The 26,011-nt window shown below is 35.1% G+C and overlaps 2 protein-coding genes across 2 annotated transcripts; one reads left to right on the forward strand and one right to left on the reverse strand.

Annotated features, from left to right (window-relative positions):
• Positions 1-1,250: 1,250 nt before the first annotated feature.
• Positions 1,251-1,793, reverse strand: LOC144364522 (uncharacterized). Its single transcript, XM_078014440.1, has one exon. It carries the CDS (start codon positions 1,791-1,793, stop codon positions 1,251-1,253), a length of 543 nt encoding a protein of 180 aa, XP_077870566.1.
• A 3,698-nt stretch (positions 1,794-5,491) lies between these two features.
• LOC102809206 (cadherin-related family member 1-like) lies at positions 5,492-21,634 on the forward strand. Its single transcript, XM_085501788.1, has 17 exons — positions 5,492-5,507; positions 6,332-6,433; positions 7,094-7,209; positions 7,713-7,766; positions 9,023-9,049; positions 9,817-9,903; positions 10,860-10,955; positions 11,322-11,450; positions 11,562-11,693; positions 11,981-12,056; positions 13,362-13,492; positions 14,915-15,109; positions 15,748-15,912; positions 16,217-16,378; positions 20,085-20,309; positions 20,549-20,573; positions 21,315-21,634. The coding sequence occupies exons 1-17, from the start codon at positions 5,492-5,494 to the stop codon at positions 21,632-21,634; spliced, it is 2,058 nt and encodes a 685-aa protein (XP_085357914.1).
• Positions 21,635-26,011: the final 4,377 nt, after the last annotated feature.

The following is a 26,011-nucleotide window of genomic DNA, read 5'->3' on the forward strand; positions in this document are numbered from 1 at the left end:
ACGTTGTGTGAAAGTTTCACTCAAAATAAACAAGAATTGTGCGAGCTATTTAGATTTGAACTTCCATGGTAAACTGAAAAACACAAGTGGAGATAATGGCTAATTTGCATAACCATTCATTCAGTAAGAAGTTTGCTAATGCTCATAATTTAAATGGCTGTAACAGTTCCAAATTTAAACCTATTATCGGTTTGTAAAAAGTTAAATATAGTGCATAATATGGAGATCCCCTCATTACTTTTTTTTCACATGTTTCTTTTTGATTATTTAAGTACAGCCTTGCTAAATCTTGCTAAGCATTCCAAAGAGAGAATGTTTGTACCAGTTTTCTATATTTTAAAATCGTCTTTTGAGTATGTTCCACTATTCATAATGCTGTGAAACTTTAACAGTCTATAGCCAAGACTGTTTGGATAATAAAAAGCAAAAAAAAGAAAATTCACTCCCAAGTGTCCACGAACCTGCATCTATAACTTAATGTAATCAGCATGTGTCTAAATGAATAACTAGCATATTGGCACCTGCTAAAACGTCCATTGCAGCCTACAAGAAAAACTGTATTTTAGGGGACGGTTCGGCAACAGACGACTATGCAAAGACACAACCAATTACGTAGTACAGAGCAGCAACGTTTATTGATGACGGGAACAAAGACTACTGAAAAACATACATTTGCTTTGTCTTTAAATAGACTCATATTTGACCTTCGGTAAAAGGCGCGGAAATTAATCCCATGTGGGATTGGTCAGTAACTATCAGTAGCCTTGGACATGATTGGTCCGAATTAACGAGATCACTATCAGAATCCGTATGTGAAGTCTAGCTCTAGCACATAATTTTTAGGATTTATGTTTCCGATATTTCTCCCGGGCGCGAAAGTAAAGGCAACAACGAATGTAATAATATACAAATGTAAAAATGAAAAAAATACTGAAACGAATCGAAGACATAAAAACTGAATAATACGGAAGAAAGTTACGAGAAATTAACTTGCACATGAAATACTAACTTACACAAGGAAAATTAAAACTATGAAAATACGATCAGTCCTAGATATTGAATATAAGTTAGAAGTTAAAGTCAAACATACAAAGGTTCATTGTTCATGGTTCAAAAGTCATTCAGGTCACGTGAGTTTCGGACGCATTGGAACCTTTAGTGTTGCCATGGTTTGATATTGATTTGTTACATAACGAGGTGTGATGTCTCTGTTTACAATTACAGCTGTATTTGGATTTGCAAACATTGACTCAGTGATTTCCAAAGCAATTGTAACAAAGTCCGTGGTGTTGTACGATCTCGCGGCGTTTATCGACGTCTGTAACAGCTTTACATTCGTTAGACGGATGTGATCCTTTACAGAAAGTACAAATCCTTGGTTTACGGATAAACTGTTTTCGCGTGGTTTCACTTCTAGTGTGGAATGCTGCGGTGACGGCGGGGTTGGAATTGGATTGTACATCAGTGGCGTCTCCAGCGTGTATAGCCTCTATTTCTTTCTGTATTGCCTTGCGTATATCTGGCAAAGTCCACTCATTTTTACCGTGGTCGCGCGCGATTTGTTTGCGAATTTGGCCAGGCAATTTATCCATAACGATTGGCACTAAAAGATCACCATACGAGTCGTCTTTTTTTCCGAGTGACTTGAGTCCACGGATGTGACTTTCTAATTTGTCGTAGAAGTTGCGTAGACTATGGTAATCTTCTGAGGGTTCGGGCAAATCCCAAAGCGATCTCATGAAGGCGCTTATGATTTTGTGAGGCTGTCCATATCGGTGCTCTAGTAAGTCCATAGCTTGGGTGTAGTTTGTATTGGTCAGTGTTAACCCTTCAATTGTGTGGGCTGCCTCATCTGTTAATTGTGCACGGAGATACTGGAATTTCTGTACATTTTGTAGATTTGAGTTTTCATGTACAGCCGATTAGAAAGAATCTTTAAAACTCACCCACGTTAACAAGTCGCCTCCAAAGTACGGCAACGACAGTTTCGGCAAGTTGATACACTGGTTAAGTTGCATTGGTGCCGGGGTTGAGATGGAACTAGCTTTTGCAGTTGTTTCTGGTTCACGTGGGCCCCTCTGTTGATTTTCTCGTTGCGAATTCCTTTCGGTGAAACGACCAAACTTGTGTTTTTTAACATGAACTTCATTGAGGTAGTCATCAGAGTCGATAATGACTGCTTCTAAGTCTTCTTCTTCAGTTTTGTCGATGATTTCTTTATCGATGTCGACAAGTGTAGCGTATTTCGTGGAGAGTAACTCTTGTAGGACATTGAGCGAGTCTAGGTCGTCGACGCTGGGGTCTAAGGGAAACGCTGTGACGGTTTCATCGACACGTTTGAGTACTTTGGTCATCTGCCCACGATGTGCTGAACGGGTCGCGCGTAGCTTGGATAGCGATGGCGAAGGAGTTGGCTGTGGAGATGTCATCTTGGAATCCTGGTCTCGGCACCAAGAAATGCAGCGTACAAGAAAAACTGTATTTTAGGGGACGGTTCGGCAACAGACGACTATGCAAAGACACAACCAATTACGTAGTACAGAGCAGCAACGTTTATTGATGACGGGAACAAAGACTACTGAAAAACATACATTTGCTTTGTCTTTATATAGACTTATATTTGACCTTCGGTAAAAGGCGCGGAAATTAATCCCATGTGGGATTGGTCAGTAATTATCAGTAGCCTTGGACATGATTGGTCAGAATTAACTAATTGTGATTGGCTAAAGAAATCACTATCAGAATCCGCTTGTGAAGTCTAGCTCTAGCACATAATTTTTAGGATTTATGTTTCCGATAGAACTAAATGATTCTAACCTAATAGATACAACGTGTAAGTACATGTTTGCAGTTACGTTAATCAAAACATATGATGTGTGATATGCACAAGTGCTGCTGAAATGGGCGACACAATTTTGTTATGAGATGAGGGTAGAAACTGCGGTATTCCTTCTCGCCTTAAATTAATAAGTAGCTCGGTGGGTCGCTTCTCTGCTCGAACCCGGGGTTTCACACTGTGACCCCTGTCTGAAAAATAGAACAAGCTTTCCGGAAGGAGTGTTAGGACACTCAGTTTATTACTTTGACTACGCCATACATTGCTCTGACTAGGCGCCGACGTGTTGTGACTTTTTCAATTTTTACGCGCTTTGATTACTAGAATTGACTGGTGTTAAAGGTACTGTAAGTTTAAATACTAATAGTTGTTTAATCATAACTAACGCTAACGTCATAATATTCACTTCCTTGTGAACATGTAGATGGGGATGTCGTGAGGTATACTCCTATAGTTGAAGTATATAGGTATGCGCTGCTGCTTAGACCCATTTTCACAGTAGAGTTGATTGATGCTTGGTGATTTTAGCAAAATTCTGCACATTGTTTTGCGAGAAACGAAGCCCAACGCGCACTGCATTTGCTTGCTGGGACTTTAGTCGCTACATAACGGCGATTTCGTACAACAATTGGTTGAGCTCATAACGCATGGTGATCTGATAGAAACTGAATAATCAGATAATTTGTTGACCTTCGGCCAATGATGGAAAATATACGTAAAACAAAATCTGTAATCTGTAAATCGTTGTTACGGTTAACAGCTATATCATATGTTCCAGTCATGACTTGTATTGTTTAGATTTTAACCACTACATTAAGCAAATAAAATATGTAAATAATAATATTCAAAAATTATAATAACTCCTTGAACAGTAACGTAACTCTATTTGCCAATCCTTTATTGTGATGGTAACAATGCCACGTTTATTTTTGTGACAGATCAGCTCATGTTAAATTTTCAAATAGTCGGAGTCATCTTATTGACCTCAACAGATGCTAATGAATATATATAGTAGTTTGAATAGTGTATATGGACGAACTCGCATAACTGGTCGTCCAGCTAGGGCTAGGGTGAGCTACAAGATAGTACGATTTCTGTGTGCCCACTTTCGATTTCAACGGACATCATCATGATGATTATGGTACACGTTGTTATACTCATCATGTTATATTTTTTTAAATAGCTGCATAAATTTCTTCCATGAAATAATGCATACATATTTGTCTTCTACAAAATGCGCATATAAATCATTGATAGCCTGTGAAGTACATTTATTATTATTCAAATGAAATACGAATATTTACATCCCTTTTGAGTGTAAAAAAGTAAACCCCAGCATGAAATATAAGTAAATTGCTTTATTTTCGCGAATCAACAAAACCATGTGTCAACAGTCAGTGTTATCCCCATTTATCATATTAAGCGGAAACTGACAGTGGCGAAAATTAAACGGTTCATTGTAGATTATATGTTCAAAGCATTCTATATTATTTTGCTAAGGGAAGGGAAACACATTTTTATGAACGACGAGTATGGTAAATTTATTTTCTTGTAGTAATAACTAGTTTTTGTGACAAGTACAGCACGTATATTTTATTGACTTCAACACTGGTGCGCTGTATTATATTTGCCATATGTACAAACTTTGCAGAAGTACATAAAAAAGAAACACATTCAAAGATTTGATAATCGTATGGCCAATACCAGTCCTTTAACGCATTGTTATGCCTATGTTACCAATGATAGAAAAACGAAATTTTTGTTGTTGTTTGTAACCAATTATTTAAACAACGAATATGAAATTAACATTTTAGTTACTCAAACTGCGTGTCATTTTGAACAGTGTCATTATACACTGCATAATTGTTAGTGCATATATTCATTGATCTATCGAAATGTGATTAGAGTCAGATTTTGGTCTCCAAACATCGTAACTAGCATACTCCTTGGATGATCCATCCATGCTGCTACTTAGCTCCGATTAGTATACTGATTTCGGCTGCCAATTTGCAAAGGCGGCGGTCGTCGCGCCGCACATGTACGACATTTGTGTCGACAAACATTAATTTTTCCACTATCCAATGCGCTCCTCTGTTCAAATTCAAGTTAAAGCTCAGTTTGTACTCGGTCGGTTGGTCTGAACAACAGTCAAAGTCACAATATTTGTTGCATGAGGCTCATATCCCGCCCATGGCTGGCGCGGCGACCACCGTCCTTTAAGGCAGTTATTGATTTCCCTCTGTGGAGAGCATACGTGTTTGTCGGGTACCTTTGATGCGTAATGCAGTCTGACGATATTGGCACAGGTAAAAATCCTAGCTCACAATGCTAACTCCTAACCCTGTACAAATTAAACGAAATGTGCTGCAATTTCAAACTTGGTGACGTCAAATCTACTTCCATCCGCCAGTCACTGTGATTCCAATAGCCATCAACACAGATCGGCCACAACGTATTGTACACTCAATAACATATGTAATGATTGAACTGTCACATGGATATATTTATACAGTGCAATATTTTTTAGATCAGTACATTTGTCAGTACATGTCTGAGAAAGATGAAGTCACTTTCAAGATATCTACATTTCATGGTACTAGTGGTAGTTCTTCCATTGGATGGATTAGGTTTGTAATTTATTATGGTATTATATAAATGGATACGTATGCGGGTGAGTGTGTGCGTGTGTCTGTATGGTAGCACTATAACTCAAAGTAAACAAAATAGTGTCGCTCAAATTTGACATACGTGTCTTCTAAATATTTCACAAGATCTTGTATTATGTAGGGCAAAAGGTTAAGGTCACCACATGTTTTCTTGTGTTTTTGTACTATACAATATAAAAACATAGCAGTGATTTTTGCACTCGGCACACATGTGCAACACTTGCAATCCCTGTCCACATTTCATGTCAAATGTTAAATCACGGTTCAGTTCATCGGTTTTTGCATGTTAACAACAACGGGGAAAAAGCTAGGGCATTCAAACTTGGCATGTTCTCCACGTGACTGATAAAAGCAATATCATCTCATGCGTCTCAAAAGAGTTGTCTATAATATCTGTGTTAAAACAAGGGTTGCAATGTCAAGATAACAGCACTTGTTTATGTGTGCCTGTGTATTAAGCTGAGAGGGGAATTGATAGGGCTTTCAAACTTGGAACAATTTCTTTTCTTATGTAACCCACATGATCTCACTGAATAAATTTTGATTTCAAGACAAGGTTCAATTAATAACATAATGTATGTATGTCATATATATCTCCGTAGGGAAACTGCCTTCACATTTTACACACATATTCTCTATGCCACTCACAGATTTCAGGGTTAAACGACAGTGTCATGAGGTCACCAAAAACGTTCCCATATGCAACTATGCAACCATAAGGCCTAAACTGTGGCTCTGTCTTTTGATATTGAAGAAATCTGCCGCAGATTGTCATCTCTTTCGGGAGCTGTTTAGCTTCGTAATATATTGTTCATATTTTTTTCAAAAGTTTCTGCTAATTCTCCACCGTCATTTGAAGAAATACCTGGATCAAGACCAACAAAATATTATGATATGGACCGAGAAAGATTTCGGGAAGACATTAATCTTGGTATGTTTGAAAAAATGCATAAAGTATCATATTTTATCACGCTAAGGTAATCAAGATTAATTAATTGATATCAAGACATTAATTACTAGTAGTTTACCTATATTCAAATGAATTAAATTTTTCATGATTACTACAAATCACGAAAATATAAAGAAAAGAAAACATAAATGAAAATGAAATGATGCACTTGATTTGTCTTAGGAAACATTCAGTCTTGTCTTCTTGTCAATGTCAAAATTTGTTTTGTTAAATTGTGGACTATCACAAACAAAATTCAACTTTATAAATGGCACATTAAATGAATGAGATATGTATGTACATTGACGGGATATAAATGTCAAAGCAAAGTGAATCTAAAGGCATATGACCAACTCCTTCTATCAACTCATGAGATAAATTAGTGTATTTACCGTTTCGGGTCACATGAAATCATATCAGTATCGTGACAGTATCACCATAGTTTAACAACCGAGGACCATGTACCAATATTCATGTTGTGATCATTGGTCTCAACCAGTTTCCAGATGCAATGATAAAATATTCAAGTACTTGCGTACATAAAATGTATAGTTATAATCATATTTTCTGCATGCATACTGTAAATTACATTGTTTCTACACAATTTAAATAATTCATTCATTGATATCAATCTTGTTTTAGGCAGTATTATTTATACCCTAATTGCATCTGATCCTGAGGATGACTGTATAACATTTGGTGTTCAAGACGGTTCAGAGTACTTTGACGTGAGCAACCACAATTGTACGCACGCTGAAGTAAAGCTAATAAATGAATTTGATTATGAGGAATGTTATATATAATTATGTAATTTGTTTTTAAATCTTCTTTTTAAAAGCTCTTTGAAACACAGTGCGAATGCAAAACAATATTTACGCCTTACAGTAGTTTTGATCAACAACTAAAAAGATAAAATTTGTGAGCATAGGCATATGTTTATCTGTAGTTTTGAGCTTGGCTCATAGACATTCATATGTAACATATATAGAAAAAGCCATTTATGCGAAAAATAAGCTTCAGATAAGGAATAATATGTTTTATATCTAGACACGAGCCTTGAATTTTAAAAATGCGTAATTTTTCTAGCAAACAAGATCACCAGACTAATCAGAACCAATGAAATACCACATACTCCATGCAATAGATCATTTATTTGTACCCCAGTTCACATCTTCAATTTCAATTTATTTCCTATATTCATGTGATGTATAAAAACTGTGCAGTTACACGTATATCATTATTGTACTGTTTGTGGTTGCAGACTAGTACCAGCGTCTCAGCCACATGGACCTTGGATGATGGTCACAACGAGCCAGTATGTATACAGTTTTGTTATGTACATATTAATAAGAATGCATTGTATGTATTTTTTGTTTCACCATAAACAAAACATAAATAGATAGTATTCAACATTGTGGTGCTTTAATGTAAAATTTACTTTGTTGAGAAATTCTCACTTCTACCGACACGTGTTGCACATGTTTTTTTCAGATCAAAAAATTAAAAATGGAAGTTAGCGTTTTCACTATACAATAGGTTCACTGTAGGATTGGTTAGCTTTATATGTATGGCCCCAGATTTATATGTGGTAGAATAAATGATTTTCATAATAGGTAATATATTGGTTTTGGTACAAAATAGCAAAGTTTAAAAATTTTCCCGGTTTGTTGAGCGAGAAACGTTCGAGTTCTTAACTGATCTTACGCCTTCTATATAAATTGAATGGGATACTGCATGACTCTAGAGAGTTCTCATGACTACGATGTTTGTTTTTCGGCGTAATTTATAAACCTGTTATTATTATATTTCATGAACCCTTAGGAAATAAAGGTCATTATTGGTGATTTTAATAATATTACTTTGCAGGAATTTGAAAAAGCTAGTTTCGTCTTCAAAAAATCGAAAGCGTTGGTGAAATTGCCTTAAAGGATTGAGTGGATCTATATTAAAAATTTATAAGATTGGTCACAAAATAGAATTATGGTATCCAGTACATTGAGAACATCGTCAATTGTTCGTCAATTAGTCCAAGGTAGTTGTTGAAGTTACTAAGTGTATTAATTTTGGCATGTAGTTTGGGGTCGACTTTAGAAAATTAATTCTTCTGCTATAGTATAATCAGACTAGATTCCTCTGGTAGATTACACATTATGGTACGTAGAGTAAATTTAGTGGAGGATTTATTCAACATTTCATTGATCACTTGCCATGTCTTGTTGGAATTATCCCGCGTCGCAGTGATGGTATCTGGTCATTTCTTTCCAATCGCAGCAAGTGTTGACATGATATTTACTCATTGGTATGTTGTTGTTGTTGTTGTTGTTGTTGTTATTGTTGTTAGTTGTGTCATTAAGAAAACGTTGCATCTCAAATTTCCTACAAAGATCGTAAACGTACACACTAGGTTACTCCACAAGCATTACATTTCATACTCCTGCTTTCTGCTCCTAATTTGACAATATATAATGTAGGGGGCTTTCTTAGTGTGGGTGTAAGTTGTTTATATCAAATTTTTCTTTAACACTTTTTTCAAACGTATTATTATTAGAACAATTTTTTGACTATTTCCAGCCAATGGTCAATATGTTTGTGAAAAAGGTAAGTAATTATGTTGAGTAAAGGCTGGGGATATCCATCTATGCGACCATATTCACGCACGGATCCCCTAAAGTCTACAAAAGAATTGACAAATCAAATGAAAAACCAAGCCTATGGAGGCGGACGTGGCTTCCGCCGAATACCACGTCAATAGGAGCGCACCCCTTTACCGAATTGCTGGAACCGCCAGTGATATTGGACGATTGTTGGATACCTTGTCCTTGATGTCGTCCTGACCATGACCAACTGCACGTCGCCTATTCCTATCGCAACTTTGGGTGCTTGAAGATGACAGGGTGACCATAAATCCGCTATCTTCCAAAATGTCTACTCATTTCGCCTTTGGTGGTTCTGGCTGAATCTGACGAATGATATGCACCGGAAAAGTTGTTTTTCCACCCATCATCACGTGTCGAGGATGACATTGTCACAACCGAACTTTGCAACAAGTCACTTTCAATAATTGTATGATGATAACACAGTATTACAAATAACTATAACATAGTTAATTTTGTCAATAATCTTACCCTATATTTAGAATATTAAAAAAGTCCAACCATGCTACTGCTATCTTGTAATCACTCACACACAATTAAGCTCACTTACTTGTAACGCATTTTTTAATATAACCAATAGTAATTTTAACGCCGTGCTTTATCTCTAGCATGAGAATAAGGCATTCAGATAGTATACTAATACCTTAATCACATCCTTATTAGGGTTCCTTTTTGGTATAATCTCGTCATAACGTTTGTTTCTGTTTGTAGGAGACTGATATCACTGTGTACATTGTTAATGTCAATGACAATTCACCGATATTCGTTGGCGCTCCTTATCTAGCAGATGTATTCGAGGTAAGGAATAAATAGTGCCAGGTGAAACGGGGAGGGGGGGGGGGCTATTTGACATTGAATAGGAAGGCATGTCTTTTTTCATAACCTGGGAAGACGGCAGTTATTTATTTCCATGTGTAGAAAAGAATACACAGTTAGAGCTGTCACATGCAACAAAAGTAGTGGCGCTCATTCAGAAATCGCAGACCATCGATAGATATACAATAGATTCTACAGAGAATGATTCAGAGATTGATATCATTGTTGTTCAGGAAATTTGGAGTAATGATTCTGAAGATAAAGAAACTGAGACAATTCAGGATGTCTATATCCCCTGATCAAAGAGGAGAACAGGAACTTATAGACAAGCCAAAAATTTTAATTAATTTTATGTATAGTAAACTAAGTAGTTGATAACATAAATCGACAGGTCTTTGAAGGTCGCTTATTTTCACATGTTATGATGGGAGGGGGTCACCCTGTTTTTTTTTTGTATTGAGAGGAGGGGGACAAAGTCCTTTCCTAATTTTGCGAAATCGAAAACCCCGGCATCCCGAGTCAAAGAAAATGACCAGTCCACAATTATACAACTCGTGCTTACGTGAACCAGTGGAACACACTCAACATTGAAAATATTTGCGAAGGAAGGGATTCTAACCAACAACATCAAACAGCTCTAGCGCCCTCGAGCGATACACTTGAAACTGACCAAAACTGTGGGTTAATGTGTAAACCTACAATTTTTTTCGGTGTTTCTGGCACAAATTCCCCACTACTATGTTATAACGGGATCGGAAATGAGGGACAGCATATACATGTATCTATATACGGAAACCAACTAATTGCAACAATACAAACAATAATACTTTTTTACTTGCTTTCAAAATTGCTGTGACGTACACATTGCACGGCACCATAAACCTGTATTTGGATCGTTATATGTTTCAATTCTCCCAGTTATTTCTCAAATTAAACAGGATACATCAGAAGGGACTGTGATATATTCCGTCATTGTATTTGACAACGATGTAGGTAGCAGTGGAGGTTGTACAATTACTATTACAAATTTAGATGTAAGTGATACCAATTATTAATATACACACATCATCATACCTCTCTGTGTTATAGTGTTCATTGGATTATCTGTTCATATTCAATTGGTAAATTTCTTTGTCTTGCTTGGGGTTCTACATTCAAAAGTAGGATCGAGAAGATGTATAGTACTGAAGTTATAAGAAGGCCAGATAGTAAGACGGGAATATCGTCCAAAAGAATGCTGTTATCTCGACCTACTGTCTGATTGCATGTTTTACGGTATCCCCGAAATAACCTCATTATTTTGTGCAGCATTTGTGACCAGTTAAGGTCCCACATTCGCTACTGAAATGTTTGTTTACGAACAATTTAAGTAATCTATTTATTTAACTGACACTTTGTAGGACTACGGTGACATGTTTTATATCGACTCATCGGTGGTAGAGGATAAAACATCACTTGCTGAAATTTATCTCACTGAAACTTTGGATTTTGAATCTCTGAGAGTGTATACACTGAACCTATTTGCTGTGGTGAGTGCATAAAGTGATTTTTGATTTACGGGTAAGTAAGAATATGTATGAAACATGTGAACAACAATTGCCTAATACGCATCACTGATACTTTAATAACTTTAAATACAGGATTTTGGTACAGACCCAGGCCCACTAAACAGTAGTGCTACACTTTATGTTAATGTGAAAGATGTTCAAGACATGCCACCTAAGTTTATTGGTCTGCCATATTATGCGGATGTCCCAGAAAATCAACCAGTGGTATGTATTTATAACACTAGTAAATGATTAATTTTGTTATTCAGTTTGCGTAATGCATTAAGCGAGGTGGCGATTAAACTATGTAGATGATGATTAAAATCTTAGTTTTGACGGGACAGACATAAATCTTTTATACTCAGTTACCTATGTTGAGGAAATTGAAAGTATTAATAGCAGATTTATCTAATACTTGTGATGATTTCATATATAGTGTCTACATATGCTGGATGCTGAATTGGCTTTCTTCATGGTTAATTCTTTCCATGCATCCATTAAATTATTGACAGAATACATCAGTGATGGAAGTTTTTGCGGTAGATGGTGATGAAGGTGTTCCACAACATATACGATATGGTATTGTCTGTAAGTAACAGCCGCATAGTGCCCTATAGTAACACACACTTTTTCACAACTTTATTAAATTTCAATTTAATATCATAATGGCAAAGTCACTTAAGTGAAATACGTAAAGTGCGAGCTTTATTAAATCAGTGTCGTTTTCACATCTCTATCAAGTCTGGCGTTTTCTGTCCAGACATTGAAATGTGTCATTGTATTTATGTTTTGCACTGGTGTGCTCCTGTCAGACTTTGCACGTCATGCCAAATCATTATTTGTATGTAAACTAAATTTAGAATTGTTCCCGCTTTTGCTGGTACAGCTGCTGAGTCAACTTGAACAGTTGATTGGCAGAAATGTCTGTCTCCTACCCCTTATGCATTCCATTACATTATGTACAAAAACCATACCAACTTAACTTAGTGACAGTATGACTTACTGTACGACTAATATTTTTTTCTGCCAAACGAAATCAGCGTTCAACTGAACTTGAGGGAAACCCAATATGTATGGCAGTCAAATGCTGACACTGGAGCGCAATGCATTGCTCTCAGAGTATCTTCAGCATCGAAAGTCAAATCAATAAAATCACAACAAGGCCCCAGTCTTGAGTAAATTATTGTCAAGATAAAGCACATGTAAGGCTGGTAAGTGGCACTTGTAAAACTGCAGTGTTGCCATGGACTCCTGTAAATCTGTGTAAAAGTTGCACTACAGCACTACAAGACCTCCACGAGAAAAAAATGGTTGCCAACCAATATGTCAATGACATTGATAACACTAATTTTGTTAACTCGTGGGTTGATCTCTTATGTTGCGCCCCATTGCATTATTGGATGAGAAAGAACTCACACATAAATAACCTGGCCTTAAGCCTTATGTGCATCTATTGGCACAAGCAAATGATATGTAATTATTCATTATATGTACATAATACAATTGTGGTACAATTTGGTTGTATATAATAAAGTTTGCTTTTTACACATGTGTAAATCATGGCATGTGTACACTCAAGTAGTAGAATGTATGTTATGATAACAAGTGGGGAGCTGCTAAAACTTCAACAACAATACAGTATTGTTTTTTGGTATTTTCTACTATTATATTCTTTTCACCAAACGTTAAAATTAATGGGGATAATGTGTGATAAAAATAAGGATATTTTTGAAATATTGAGTTCATTTGTGTATGTAAATCAAAGTTTATTTACCACTGGGCTAATTATACTAGTGTATTTGTATTTTCAGGGGTAGAAAAGCATTTAGTTCCTGTTTAGAACCAAATCACTGCAACACACTTATTTTTGTATTGAATCTATTTTAATTACAGATGGACAAAATGAGGCAGATTTGTTTTGGGTTGAAACTATAGACAACAGTGGTAAAGGTATTATATATACTTCAGTTCCGCTTGATCGGGAAGCTGTAGAGATTGGTGGGATCGTGACATTCAACTTGACTGTGAGTATTTCAAACCTTCACACACATTCAAGAACAATGTTAGTAGCACATTGTCTGTTCTGTTTTGTGTATAATTGTTCCCATTACACAAGAATTATTACATATGGTATTATGAAACTTGCATTGAATAGCACGTTTAGCAGGTTTCCCTCTTTCTCTTTCTCTTTAACAATACAACAAGGTGCATTTTCGGCAAAACATAGAGCCCCGTAATCAATTGCATTACACATCGCTGCTCATAACAAACATAATTGTTAATCACAATAGGACGAGCTAAGATATATTTATATTTGTATCCAACAATGAATTTACGGATTTGGGATATACTGGTTTGTATAACTACTCATAATAAGTTTATTTAAGGTAGAGATGCAGTTTACCTGACAGGTATTTTAATTAGTTAATTAGGAAACCAAGATGACCTCCCATGTCCACAAAACTATACATTTTCGGAAAGCTTATTGTAAGAATTTTAAAACTTTGTTAGTATTTTTTTTTTTGTTATGGACACTGTAGTTAGAAATATGCACAAAAATGTGCTTTTTTGGTCAAAAGTTGCATAAAAATAGCGTCTAAACCATGCTCCCGTTTCCTGTCAAAATTGGTTTATTGGTACTATGAAAAAAGTGCCGTCTTGAAAACTGTCTACCAGTTGTCAATTTTGCAGGGCAGCAACCCAAATTTCACTACTTCAAGTTTATGCATAAATTAACACCCCGGCTAGTTGTCTGTACGATTGTTGTAACACTGTTCAACCAAAAACAATGCCCCGACGGCGTTTTGAAGATAAACACATTGTCAATCATTTGTGAAAATTTCAAAACAAAAGGTCAAAGCGTCTAGGAGCTATTTTTTTTAAAGTTCTGGAATGTACACTAAAAAGAAGCTGAGATAATTGCTAATTTGCATAACAATTCACTCAGTAAGAAGTTTGCTAATGCTCATAATGAAAATTGCTGTAACAGTTCCAAATTTAAATGCATTATCGTTTTGTTAAAAGTTAAATATAGTGCATATTATGGAGATCCCGTCATTTCTTGTTTTCACCATGTTTCTTTTTTATTATTTATGTACAGCCTTGCTAAATCTTGCTAAATCTTGCTAAGCATATATAGATAATAAAAAGCAAAGAAAAAAAAAATTACTCCCTAGTACCCACGAACCTGCATCTCTACCTTAAGTCAATTAAAACGGGTGTCAATAACTTTGCACGGAGAAGCTTTAGTAAAAAATAAAAATACTGGCAAGGATTAATCAAATTACAAGAATATTGATTACATAGTATGGAAACATGTTAATTGATTACTAATCCAATTACTGGCATAATGATTACATAGTATGTAGACAATGATTACACTGCATTGTATTACATTGAATTACCACGATGTCTTGAATTATGACACTAATATGATTTGTTTACAGGCAACAGAAGTTGACCATTATAACCAACCTCTAAGCGATATTACAACATTTACCGGAGTTAATATTCTTGTTTTGGATGAAAACGACAGGTCGCCATATTTCGATCAGTCTTACTACAATGGGAGCATTCAGGAAAACTCTCAAATCGACCGTATAATACATAACATCGTACTGATTGTTAAAGATACTGATTCTGTAAGTATTTGTCGATAATCAGCGATGATATGTCAACGATAAGTTGCATACGTCACACAAAATCATAATAATCTTAATACATAGTACGCCATTTGATCGATGTAATATATTCGTGTAGATATTTCTTCGCCGAGTTCCTCGTCGCTTACTCTGCATACGCTGTCAACAATTCTATATTTGCAATGCAATTTAATGTTGTAACTTATTCACAATATACCTTTTTGCATGTGTTCATTTCACCTATACGTTTTCACTCTGTCACTTTGAGGCCATTTACTGCTACATATCATAAATAATTTTGGTATTTTACAATAAAAGTTCAATGTAAGTCAATAATATGGTTTAGTATTATTGGTAACAACACAAGACCTGACTTCTAATGCTGTGAATAGTTGTATGAAGAGGGATTTGTTAATCAAACTGACCACTAAAAATGTGTCCACCCGCTAAATGAATAATGTTCGATTCATGTGAGTCACTTTTAGAAGTAATAATGTGAGAGTTAATTACCTAATGACCATATAGTATGAAGTTTGATTGTTATCAAATCTTCACCAAAACCACACAAATACATTGATGAGCCTTGTGAAATATTAGCACGATGACAAAATTTGATTATATATTTTTTTGTAACAAAGACTAGACAAATGGCGTCTTTCAAACTCGAAATTATTAACAATCATATGGCAAGTGAAGCATTTTATGTGAGACCAGACAGAGCTTTGTTTTCAACCCATGCTGTTATCGAAGTGCGAAACCCTGATTATTTGGATTTTGAAAGTGTTCAACAGTTTAATTTTCAGGTTAGTATATGTAATAATTATAAAATATAGTTTTTATTGATAAATGAGAGTAAACCACAGGATATGGATGTACAATGCTTAATTCTATATTCATGTTTTCATGTATATATCTAGTTTTATTGATGTTAAATAAGCTTCCGATAAGTGAAAATAAAGCTGCTAAATCCATTCGCTAATCGATGTACGAAAGTAACTTATCACAAGATATTTTATTTTGCACGAGTGCCACATCTTGCAATCTACTATACGGTAAACAGAAACAAGTGAATTTCATGTTACCAACATTTAAATTTTTAACTACCAGGTATTAGCTTACGATTTATCAGTAGAAAATCTGAGCAGTACAGTAGATGTGACGATTCATGTCATGGATATGAATGACAATCCTCCAAACTTTACTCAAGACGAATACAGGGGTGCTGTATACGAAAATTCACCTGCAGGGACATCGATTTTACAAATAAGTGTAAGTATTAATTTCTTTTGTTTAGTTAGTTGACTAATGTAAATAATCATGTCGAATAATTCCCTCCAATGTCAAGCACATCATATTCTTCAAATATCTCTGATATGTTCAAAGCCTCGGAACAGTGCCAACGATAATCATTTAGGGTTTTCTAATCTAACACCACCATTTTTTTGTTATCCGACAAAAAAGAAGAACTCTTATCGGAAATGTTGATCTACGCCCAAACGTAGATAGAGTGTGTTCATGGTGATATACATGCATCATAGTGTATATTGCTGGCAATTTCTTTGCTCAAATTGAATGTGTATATTTGAATACGAGTTTAAAGTTTTGGTTATATAATAAACACTTCTTCGAAAGTACCTAATATGTATCTAACACCTATCTATCATACATGCTCTGTCTAATCACTGACCGTACACAATACACAATCTTACTGCCATTAATCAATCACCCAACCAATGATAACCTCAGAATGGCATCACCTCAGAGCCGGAATTCATGTTTTATTGTGAATGTTATTGTTCTTATGATGAAAATGACAACAATCAAGAAAACATATATGTAATGTTGATACAATTAGAAAGCCTTGTTTTCTAATTTAACTTGTCCCAATTATTTGGATTTATTTATGTTAACACTCTACAGGAAGTTGCTACTGTGTGTTGTTATACCTCATGACCATGACAGCCAATCAGAATCGCGTATTACAGGTAGAGATATTCGTGTATCGACCTGCTGTCATACTCGTATGTCTATCTCCATCCGGGTACCTTATTCCTGAATTTACCTGATGTACGCCAATAACTTGTTAAGGGAACACGATATGTGGCAATATTCATGAACTGATTAGTTTACCAGGTTTGCGTTCACTATTTAACTATCTTATTGGAGAGAAAAACTAGAATTTTGTAGCGATTTCGCGTGATTTTTGGTCGCGCTTGCCGTGTGTTTCACCAGCGCCCTCAGTTACGCGCTTTGATTCATTTGGTCTGCGATTGTGCAGTTCGTTAACCTAAAAAAATTGAGATTCGTGGGTTTTGCCTTGCAGAGTTTTGTTTGATTTTGTTACGTATTTTGCGGGTATTGATTGTATATCACATGTACAGCGTATTTGTTGGAAGAGAATGATGTTCACATAACCTATAGAATAGAATAGAATAGATTTATTTCACCAGAAAAAAGAGACAATTGTACAGGGAACTTTATCTGAATGAATATTAAATATATATATTATTCCTGGTGGGGACCAGAGAGGTAGTTCTAGCAGAACTAATCTAGTCCCTGGCCCCAAAACCATACTCAACTGTTAAAATATACGTTGTTGTGAATAGTGATACACAAAACAAATTATATTGTTAAGTAGTTAAAAATAAATAAATAAATAAATAAATACATACATAATTAAGTAAGTAAATAGACTACAACTCTCATAAATAATAATAATGAAGAAAACAAAAATATACAATACTAATACATATACTGCAATAATGCAAGTATTTATACATTAGTTAAACGATATTTTTTAATGCCATTTTGAACGAGTTTTGTAAAGTTAATGTTTTTAACGAAGTTGGGAGCTCATTCCAATGTTTTACAAGAGAAAATGTCAGACTGTTCTTAGTTGAACTTAAATTAATTTGTGGTGTGTCAAGTTTCTCAGAGGTTACTGATCGTGTATGGTATGGATGTGATATTGATAAGGCGTAATGATCCAGAGAGTGTGCATGGCAGCCATTTTTCAAATCGTATGCAAATAAACATGTATTGTACTTACATAGTTTATACACATCAAGAATGCCAAGTTGCAGGAAAAGTGGTGTGGTACTTGCTCGAAAATGAGAGAAAAAAATTAATCTGACAAACTTTTTTTGTAATTTAAAAATTGGATCAATATATGTGCTAAAAGTGTGTCCCCATATTTCTATACACTAAGCAATGTGTGGGAGAATCAACGAGTTGTAAAGTAATATCATAATGGATTTTGGTAAATAATGCCTCAAGTATGAGATTATCCCAATTGTTTTACTGATTTTTTAACAATGTTATCGGTATGGGGTCTCCAAGTGTTGAGTCAAGCGTGACACCTAAATAAACAGCTGACGACACCATTCTTAATGACAAATCATCAATTGACAATACGCCCTCAATAGTTGTTTTTCTTTGAGCTGTCTGAAAAATCATGAAATTTGTTTTGTCAATGTTTATAGTTAATTTATTTGATTTACACCAGGTAGCAACTTTATTTAATTCAATATTGAGTGTGTGAAGGTTTACAGAACGGTCTTTTACGGAATAAAATAGACGGGTGTCATCAGCAAATAGTGAATGAAAAAAGGGGGGATGATCTAGAAATGTCATTAATATAAACTAAAAAAAACAAGAGGGCCTACGATTGACCCTTGTGGTACCTCTGTGGAAATAGTTTCACAGTCAGAATCATTGTTTTTAGTACTGACATATTGTTGCCGACCGTCCAAAAAAGTTTTAAACCAGTTCAAAGTTGACCCTCTAATCCCATATTGTTGTAATTTAGCTAGCAAAATACTGTGATCAATGGTATCGAAAGCTTTTCTCAAGTCTATAAAAGCACCAAGTGTGACAAAACCTTCATCAATTCTTTTTGAGATTTTAGCTGTGAGATCAGCTAAGGCGAGTTTAGTGCTATATTGCTTTCGGAACCCGTACTGATTTTCTGAAAGAATTTTAAATTTGTCCATAAAGGCACACAACTGTTTATTGGCGAATGATTCGAATAGTTTGCTGAAGACAGGTAAAACGGAGATCGGCCTGTAGTTTCCAACTTCACAATAGTTACTATACTATATAACCTATACTCATGCGGTGTGCAGCTCGTTTCAGTGTTTTATTGCGAACTGGAACTCAGTGTAGCGTATAGCTGCGCACAGGATGACGCCAGATGTGTTTCTTTGTCAGGCTGAAGCTGCTGAAATTAGGTTTATCAATACAACCATGAAAGTAAAAAGGCCGTAGAGATCAATCACTGCTCTCGAACTCTTTCAACTTGTATATGTGTATTCATACATACATTCAGCTCTACGAGGGTGACCTGGAAGATTGTCATGATTGAGAACAATTTCTGTTTTTAGATTTATTCGGTATAATATTACAATTTGATACAAATGTTCACCCCAATATCAATTATTACTAACAAATAAATTGACTTGTTTAAAATAGGAATGGGCTGGTCTTCCGTGCTTCCCTGCTTCGCGGAATAGGATGATAAGAACATCGGATTTGGCGGGTCTGTCAGTAAATATATGTGCAAATATGAATTCATTATTCAATCAACAAAATATTTTGCAAGTAAAATGAGCCACTCAAGTTTCTTTAAAACAAATTATGTGGATCAGTCACATGATTTGGTAGATGTCTTATATTTCCGGTAAAATGTTGGGCATTTGTTTCTCATGCGTGCATATATCACAACCTGTCACATAATTTTAGCATACCATTCACATAAACATTTTCTGCTCCCACTTGTACCCCGCTGAAGCCGCCTGCAGCTTTAATATTATATGAAATTGTAAGTTTTGTTTTGTTTTGTTTAGAAAACCCTTTTTTTCATATTACAGTTGAGATTATGCTATTAACAGCTTGCAATACACAACCTACATCAATATCTAGATTAAGTCTAATATACAAGATATTTATCATTTTATTCGAATTGTTATATTTGTAGGCAACTGATATGGATAGTGGTGTAAACGCTGAGATAGTATACAGTATTACGGATGTAGTACCGCTTACTGGTAGTTTCATGGTGAATAGATCTACTGGTGTCATTGGCTTGAAAGATACGCTCGACTCTGAAACATCAACTGATGAGTTTACACTAACAGTCATGGCAAAGGATAAAGGTTATCCCCCTCTTGCCACTACAACACTATGTATAATATATGTGCTTGTAAGTCACGACAATTATTGTCTTATCATATTTGGTGAATAACATTAAATATATATTTCGATCAGCTTTCATATGCGAAATACTTTCTCCGTACACTATAACTTGACTTGATAACAAGTCTAAATATACATATACGCTGTTTACATGGATCTGGTAGATTAAATAAACTGTGTGTGGGAATTTTTTTACCTATTCTGTTTTGTAGATCTGTGAATATTATCTTGTAATTTAATTTGTAGGATATAGACGCAGCAACAGAAAGTGGTAAGAATTGTACATTATTATATAATAAAATGATACAAGAACACGCATTCAATTTTTCACTTTCGTTTTTTGCTAATCGTGGTGAATGATTAAGTGCGTTGACACACATTGGACGCTAATATCATATCATTTTACTGTATAATGAATATAACATGATTTGTGTAGTTAAATAAAATAGAAGTGCACACGATTCCATTATACCGTGATGGTGGTACCCTTTTACAATGAAAAGATAGCAAATATACTGTGTTTGTCATTCACGTAGGTGACACCCAATATGCCGGCAGCATATGATTTATAATAGTGTCACGAAATGCTATGCGATACATTATTCCGAAAATGTCTATCATTTATATGATGCATTGATCATCAATTGTGCCATTTTTTAGATTAGTTTATTTCGTGTTATCTATTCAACTCATTGAATAAATGACATTGACAAACAATTAGAGTGTAATTGGTGATAAGTAGAAATCTGTAAGTAAGTACCATTTTATAAGGAAAGGGAGTACGAGCTTGTGTAAACACTGTTAAACTGACCCAATCCCCAATTCCTCCTTATAACATTCATAACACATTCATTTATACTGACAATATGTTTCGTACCCAATTAATATTCATCATGTTGCAAGAAAATGGCATTTACACTATTTACATTATTTGCACCAGTTTATAATATTTGTTGTGTATACATCATTAGCTAATCTATCGATCTTTATACAAACTTTAATTGTGTTGCAGAAACTATTATGCCAAATGATGCAAGAACTGTAGACGAGAGTACTGAACATACAGTGTTTATCATTGTCATTGTTATTGTCTGTTCCGTATTGGTATTAGCAGTTGTTGTAATCGCTGTGTTACTGATATACATCAGGAGACAATTGTATTTGAACAAGAACTTATCACAACTCTCACAACAAATCAGTGCTACTGTTACACATAACGATGAGGTTACATTGCAGGAGACCCAACCAAAGGTGGATAATGACAATTATGCAATGATATGTGTAACTGACGAGGAGTCCACCTATCAAGGGCTTTATGCAAACATTTATTGAATATTGAATAAGTCGCAGTACATATCAGTTTTACAGTCTAGCTCACATTAGAAAGACATAAACATATACTACTTATTTCTGTTTTGCTGTTTTAGGTGTATGAAAAAAATATATTAATAGTTAATTGAATTTAGTATTTTACGCATGTAACCTTTAAAAGATTAAAATGATATTGAGATGATGGATACTTATTATTAGTCTGAATCAAGAAATCTGATTGAAAAATAAAGAGAAATAAATGGAAATTTACTGGAGCTAGATTAGATATTACCTGGTTACATTCCGATCTGTCCCAGTCGCATTCTGCTGAATTGTGAGTGGGAACAAATTCTTGAAAAGTTCCAGATGCCTCCTCTCTTTAGAAAAACGCAATTATAATAAACAAAAAAATTTTAAGCTCTTTACAGACGATTGGTTCAAGAGCGAAATAGATTTTAAATTTGGAAAAACATTTTTTAAGAACATGTTTGAATCTAAATCAAATTCTATGTTATGCACAAATGAAATTAGACATGACTCGAATACTGAAAAATTGCCGGCTAAAGATAGCTCAAGCTGTGAGGGTGCTCTTATAAAAAGTAAATAATTTACATCACTAAAATCTACCAGAAATGGTGTCCTGGTAAGGACGAGTTACGAATTTTATAAATGTCGTTGGAGACTTGGTCAATTATCAAAAGTTTCTGTTTTCAATTTCTGAGCGTTGTTTTCCCTTTCAATAAATAATCCTTATCAAACTTTTAGACATTAATCTTCGGTATGATATGAAAACGTGACCCGATTGGCGTTTTTGGCATCGGGATTCAGTTGGACATGAGGGTATTTTAGTTGAATAACGGTTCCAAACTAAATGAAATTAAAAACCCAGGCAACTGCCAGCTGTAGAAAAAATTACCATGTTAAAATGTTTGACATCATCTACGTTAACATTTGATCAATAAAATTAACATTATGTTTTTTAGCTTCATATGGAAAAAACACGAAATCAAACTTTCGCATAGAAATAGTGGTGACTTTTAACCGAAACATGTGCAATAAAATGGTTCTTTATTCATCTGACCTGTTATGAATTATTATACTTTCAAGACCATTTAAAATGTTACAATCTCAACGACTCATTGCCTCTGACAAACATATGTTGGGTGAATATGTACGAAAATATAAAAAAATAAATTATTATGAAAATTAACATCTGAGTTGACAAGTGTGCAAGCTTTGAGCTGTCTTGTTTTTGTGTTGACTGTCTTATATTGCATATAATTTCTTGGTCATTGTATGTATGATGAATAATATTAAAAATAATGATAATAATAATAATAATATAAACATTATATCACTGGCTCCCGTTTATATCTGATATCAAACAAGGTTCCATTAGAGAACATTTCTTGTTTCTACTGTGTATTTATCTGCCGCTATTAGATGAAGCATTAAATTGAGAATAATATCTATTGTTAATAAAGAAAAACTATATAATGTCAAAACAATCTGATTGGCTGATGCAATGTCTTATATCTAGAAAATTCGAAGACCCGAAACTGAATAAACTGGCTTATAAGTCTAACTGAATTACGAATGTGGACACTGTTCATTGTGATTGTAGGTATATGGCCAACTCAACAAAACAGGGAATCCCGGTACAATTACTAATACGAATTAGTATTGCCAAAATGATAATACATGCTAGAAAACTTCTCATGGGAATTGTTGGCTTTCATTGCAGCATAACGTCATCAACGCTCGGTTATTAGCCCCTCTTATGAACAATTAGATTTAGATAAATGTGCTTAATTATACGTACATACATTTAGGGAGAATGCCTGTTTTAATTGCAAAATTACTGCTGGTAGCGATCAATGATATTTTAAAAGGCTGCTCTATGTTATTCCCAACCTGTCTCTCAGTGATTAGACAAAAACGTGTCTTTGTATATTTGCAGGGTTTCAGGTAGTATAAAAAGAACATAGAATAAAGGATGCTGACAGTCTTGGCCACATGGTAACTCAATCAATGGTGGCATTCAACCTGAGTTTACTACAGTTAAGTACACAAGTGGGTGATGCGGTTTAGGAATCATACAATTTGATCAGGGTTGCCACTTGGCCAAAAAAGATATTCGCTCTGCATTCAGGATTATCCCAGTGGCATAATCAGATTATAATTTGCTGGGATTTAAGTGGCATGAACTTTTCTATCATAATAAATGTTTATCAATGTGGTGTGTCTTATTCGGGCTATAACTACCTGTTCCTCAAAGCACTCTTCCTGTTCATGTACATTTTTGTGGCTTAAACCCACAATATTATAAGGGTCATAGTTTCCGTATAGGAGCTGCATCAGAGGCAGCAAAATTTTGACTTGTCTGATGCACAAATCAGAAGTCTGGGAAGGTGGAAAATTATTTCGACGTAGTTTTGGTGTGAGGCTGACACAATGTACGTCTGGGCATGATTTGGCCCCACCCTCAGAAACACTCCTGAACTAGACCTGATCATGTTGACATGATCGGTAAATTTGTTGATGTATCTAGGATGTCTGCTGACCTTAATATATTGTAATTAGAATACAGACGGCCAAACCCGTTACTTCTTTGCCTTTACCGAAACGATCAGCCAATATATTTCTGGGATAATAAACAGTTTCTCAGGCACGTTCAATTTTAACATCTGATGACCCATAGTCAGCCCTTAGTTGAGTTTATCTGAGATTGTAATTTCTGCTAGCAAAATTCATTGTTATCGGTATGTCTAGGTTATATTATTAAGTTTAATTACTGAAACAAAATACACTACAACATCTTGGCAGAAATGGTGGCTTAACTAAATACAAGTATAAAGGCGTAAGAAAAATAAATTAATTAAATTGATTCTATTACATAATTAAGTTCCATCGAAAATAGCGAACATGTTGAAAATTTGTTTTTCGTTAGTGCTTTAACCAATCGACTTGAAGTCATAGTAGTATACATGCCCAAATCATTATACGAGAAAATAACATGTTGATCAGTCCCGTGATTTTACCGACATATGTTTGTGTGAAAACATGTTGATCATTGCAAGCCGTCCGTGAACAACTCTAGCATCTATTTGATTGAGCTGATGCATCTAACTCTCAGAATTTTGATTGGTTAACTGGTATCAGCCATATTTGAACCCTTGCTGAGGATCTGATTTCTTTCTTTATTACCAAACGCTTCAGCGTGGTATTAAGAGTTTGTTTTCAGGGGTGGGTGATACCAAGGTGGGAAATGGATGCACTTATGGGGTTAATTCCTAGAATTGCAATATAGAGGGTTCAAGCTGAAATACAATATATAGTGTTTTCATGTTTCGTCTGATATTTCTGTGGTATTCTGCTGCTGTAAGTAATGCACGATTTGTTCCGAAATTCAGTATATTGTGTGTATTCCAGGGTTATTCGTTTTTTGCTGAAAACACCCCTATTTTTTTAGTGGCAGAGTCGAATAGTCTCACTCCCACTGGGAAATCTGCATTGTTGCTTGAATGTGAGCTAATTAAACACATTTTCCAGACCGGCGAAAGAATATACATCAGCCAATTTTAACAGCCTGTCACGTGATTTTAGTCTGAATGTCAACATGAAGAGGCTAGTCCATTTTACGCAGGAGTAATTGGGAGTAGAATATGTGAGGGATAGTATCAACAGAGATGTGTATAGTGAAAAGTAATATCTATCCTTCATTTGCATCTCTGAGCATTTCTGTTTTAGTATATTGGTTTGAAAATGTTGAACTTGCATGATTTGCAATGTGTTTTTTTAATGGGACTCCCCTATTGATCGAATCCCGGGTTTGAACGAGAACGGCACACCACGTGATTCGTTTGAATACAATGCTGATGGCAAACATGCCGTGTTACTGCAGTACTGCACTGACGGGATGACTCACTGGTACTGCATGCTACAACTTCGCTTGTGATGTTGCTTGTTAGCCATGGATTACATGAATCTTGATTACCAGTCAAATGTTGCTCATTTGACGTTGGTAATCTTTATTTGGAACTGAGTAACTTCCTGGTACTTCGTACTATGATAAAAATCAGTCAACATACATCAAGTTCTCTCAATCGTAGTATTCCATGTGATGTACACCTAATATGCCAAAAATGTTGCTGAACGATTTGAACTGAATAAAAATAGCAGACGAAAATTTGCTTACAAAATAAAAATACTTCGGTTGCCAATGAAAACCGGTAAAAAACAAGCAATATGTTTTCGGCTGTTATCATGGAAGGGACATGAACGTGAAGCTAACGTCTGTTTATAACTAAAACCGGGCACCTTATACGAGGTTCGCAAAATAACATGGCAGTCATTAGAAGTCACTTTATTTTATTGTTAGGACGTATTCAGCCGTTA

This window comes from Saccoglossus kowalevskii, chromosome 7 (genome assembly GCF_978046115.1).
Source record: "Saccoglossus kowalevskii chromosome 7, keSacKowa6.1, whole genome shotgun sequence".
Taxonomy (NCBI): Eukaryota; Metazoa; Hemichordata; class Enteropneusta; family Harrimaniidae; genus Saccoglossus; species Saccoglossus kowalevskii.

What these genes read in the sequence shown, in the direction of transcription:
- LOC102809206 (XM_085501788.1), top strand. An exon ending in TATACGATATGGTATTGTCT is followed by an intron (nt 12,057 to 13,361) that starts GTAAGTAACAGC and finishes TTTTAATTACAG; the next exon opens with ATGGACAAAATGAGGCAGAT. An exon ending in TCGTGACATTCAACTTGACT is followed by an intron (nt 13,493 to 14,914) that starts GTGAGTATTTCA and finishes ATTTGTTTACAG; the next exon opens with GCAACAGAAGTTGACCATTA.
- LOC144364522 (XM_078014440.1), bottom strand. Translation starts at nt 1,793, where the DNA reads ATGGACTTACTAGAGCACCGATATGGACAGCCTCACAAAATCATAAGC.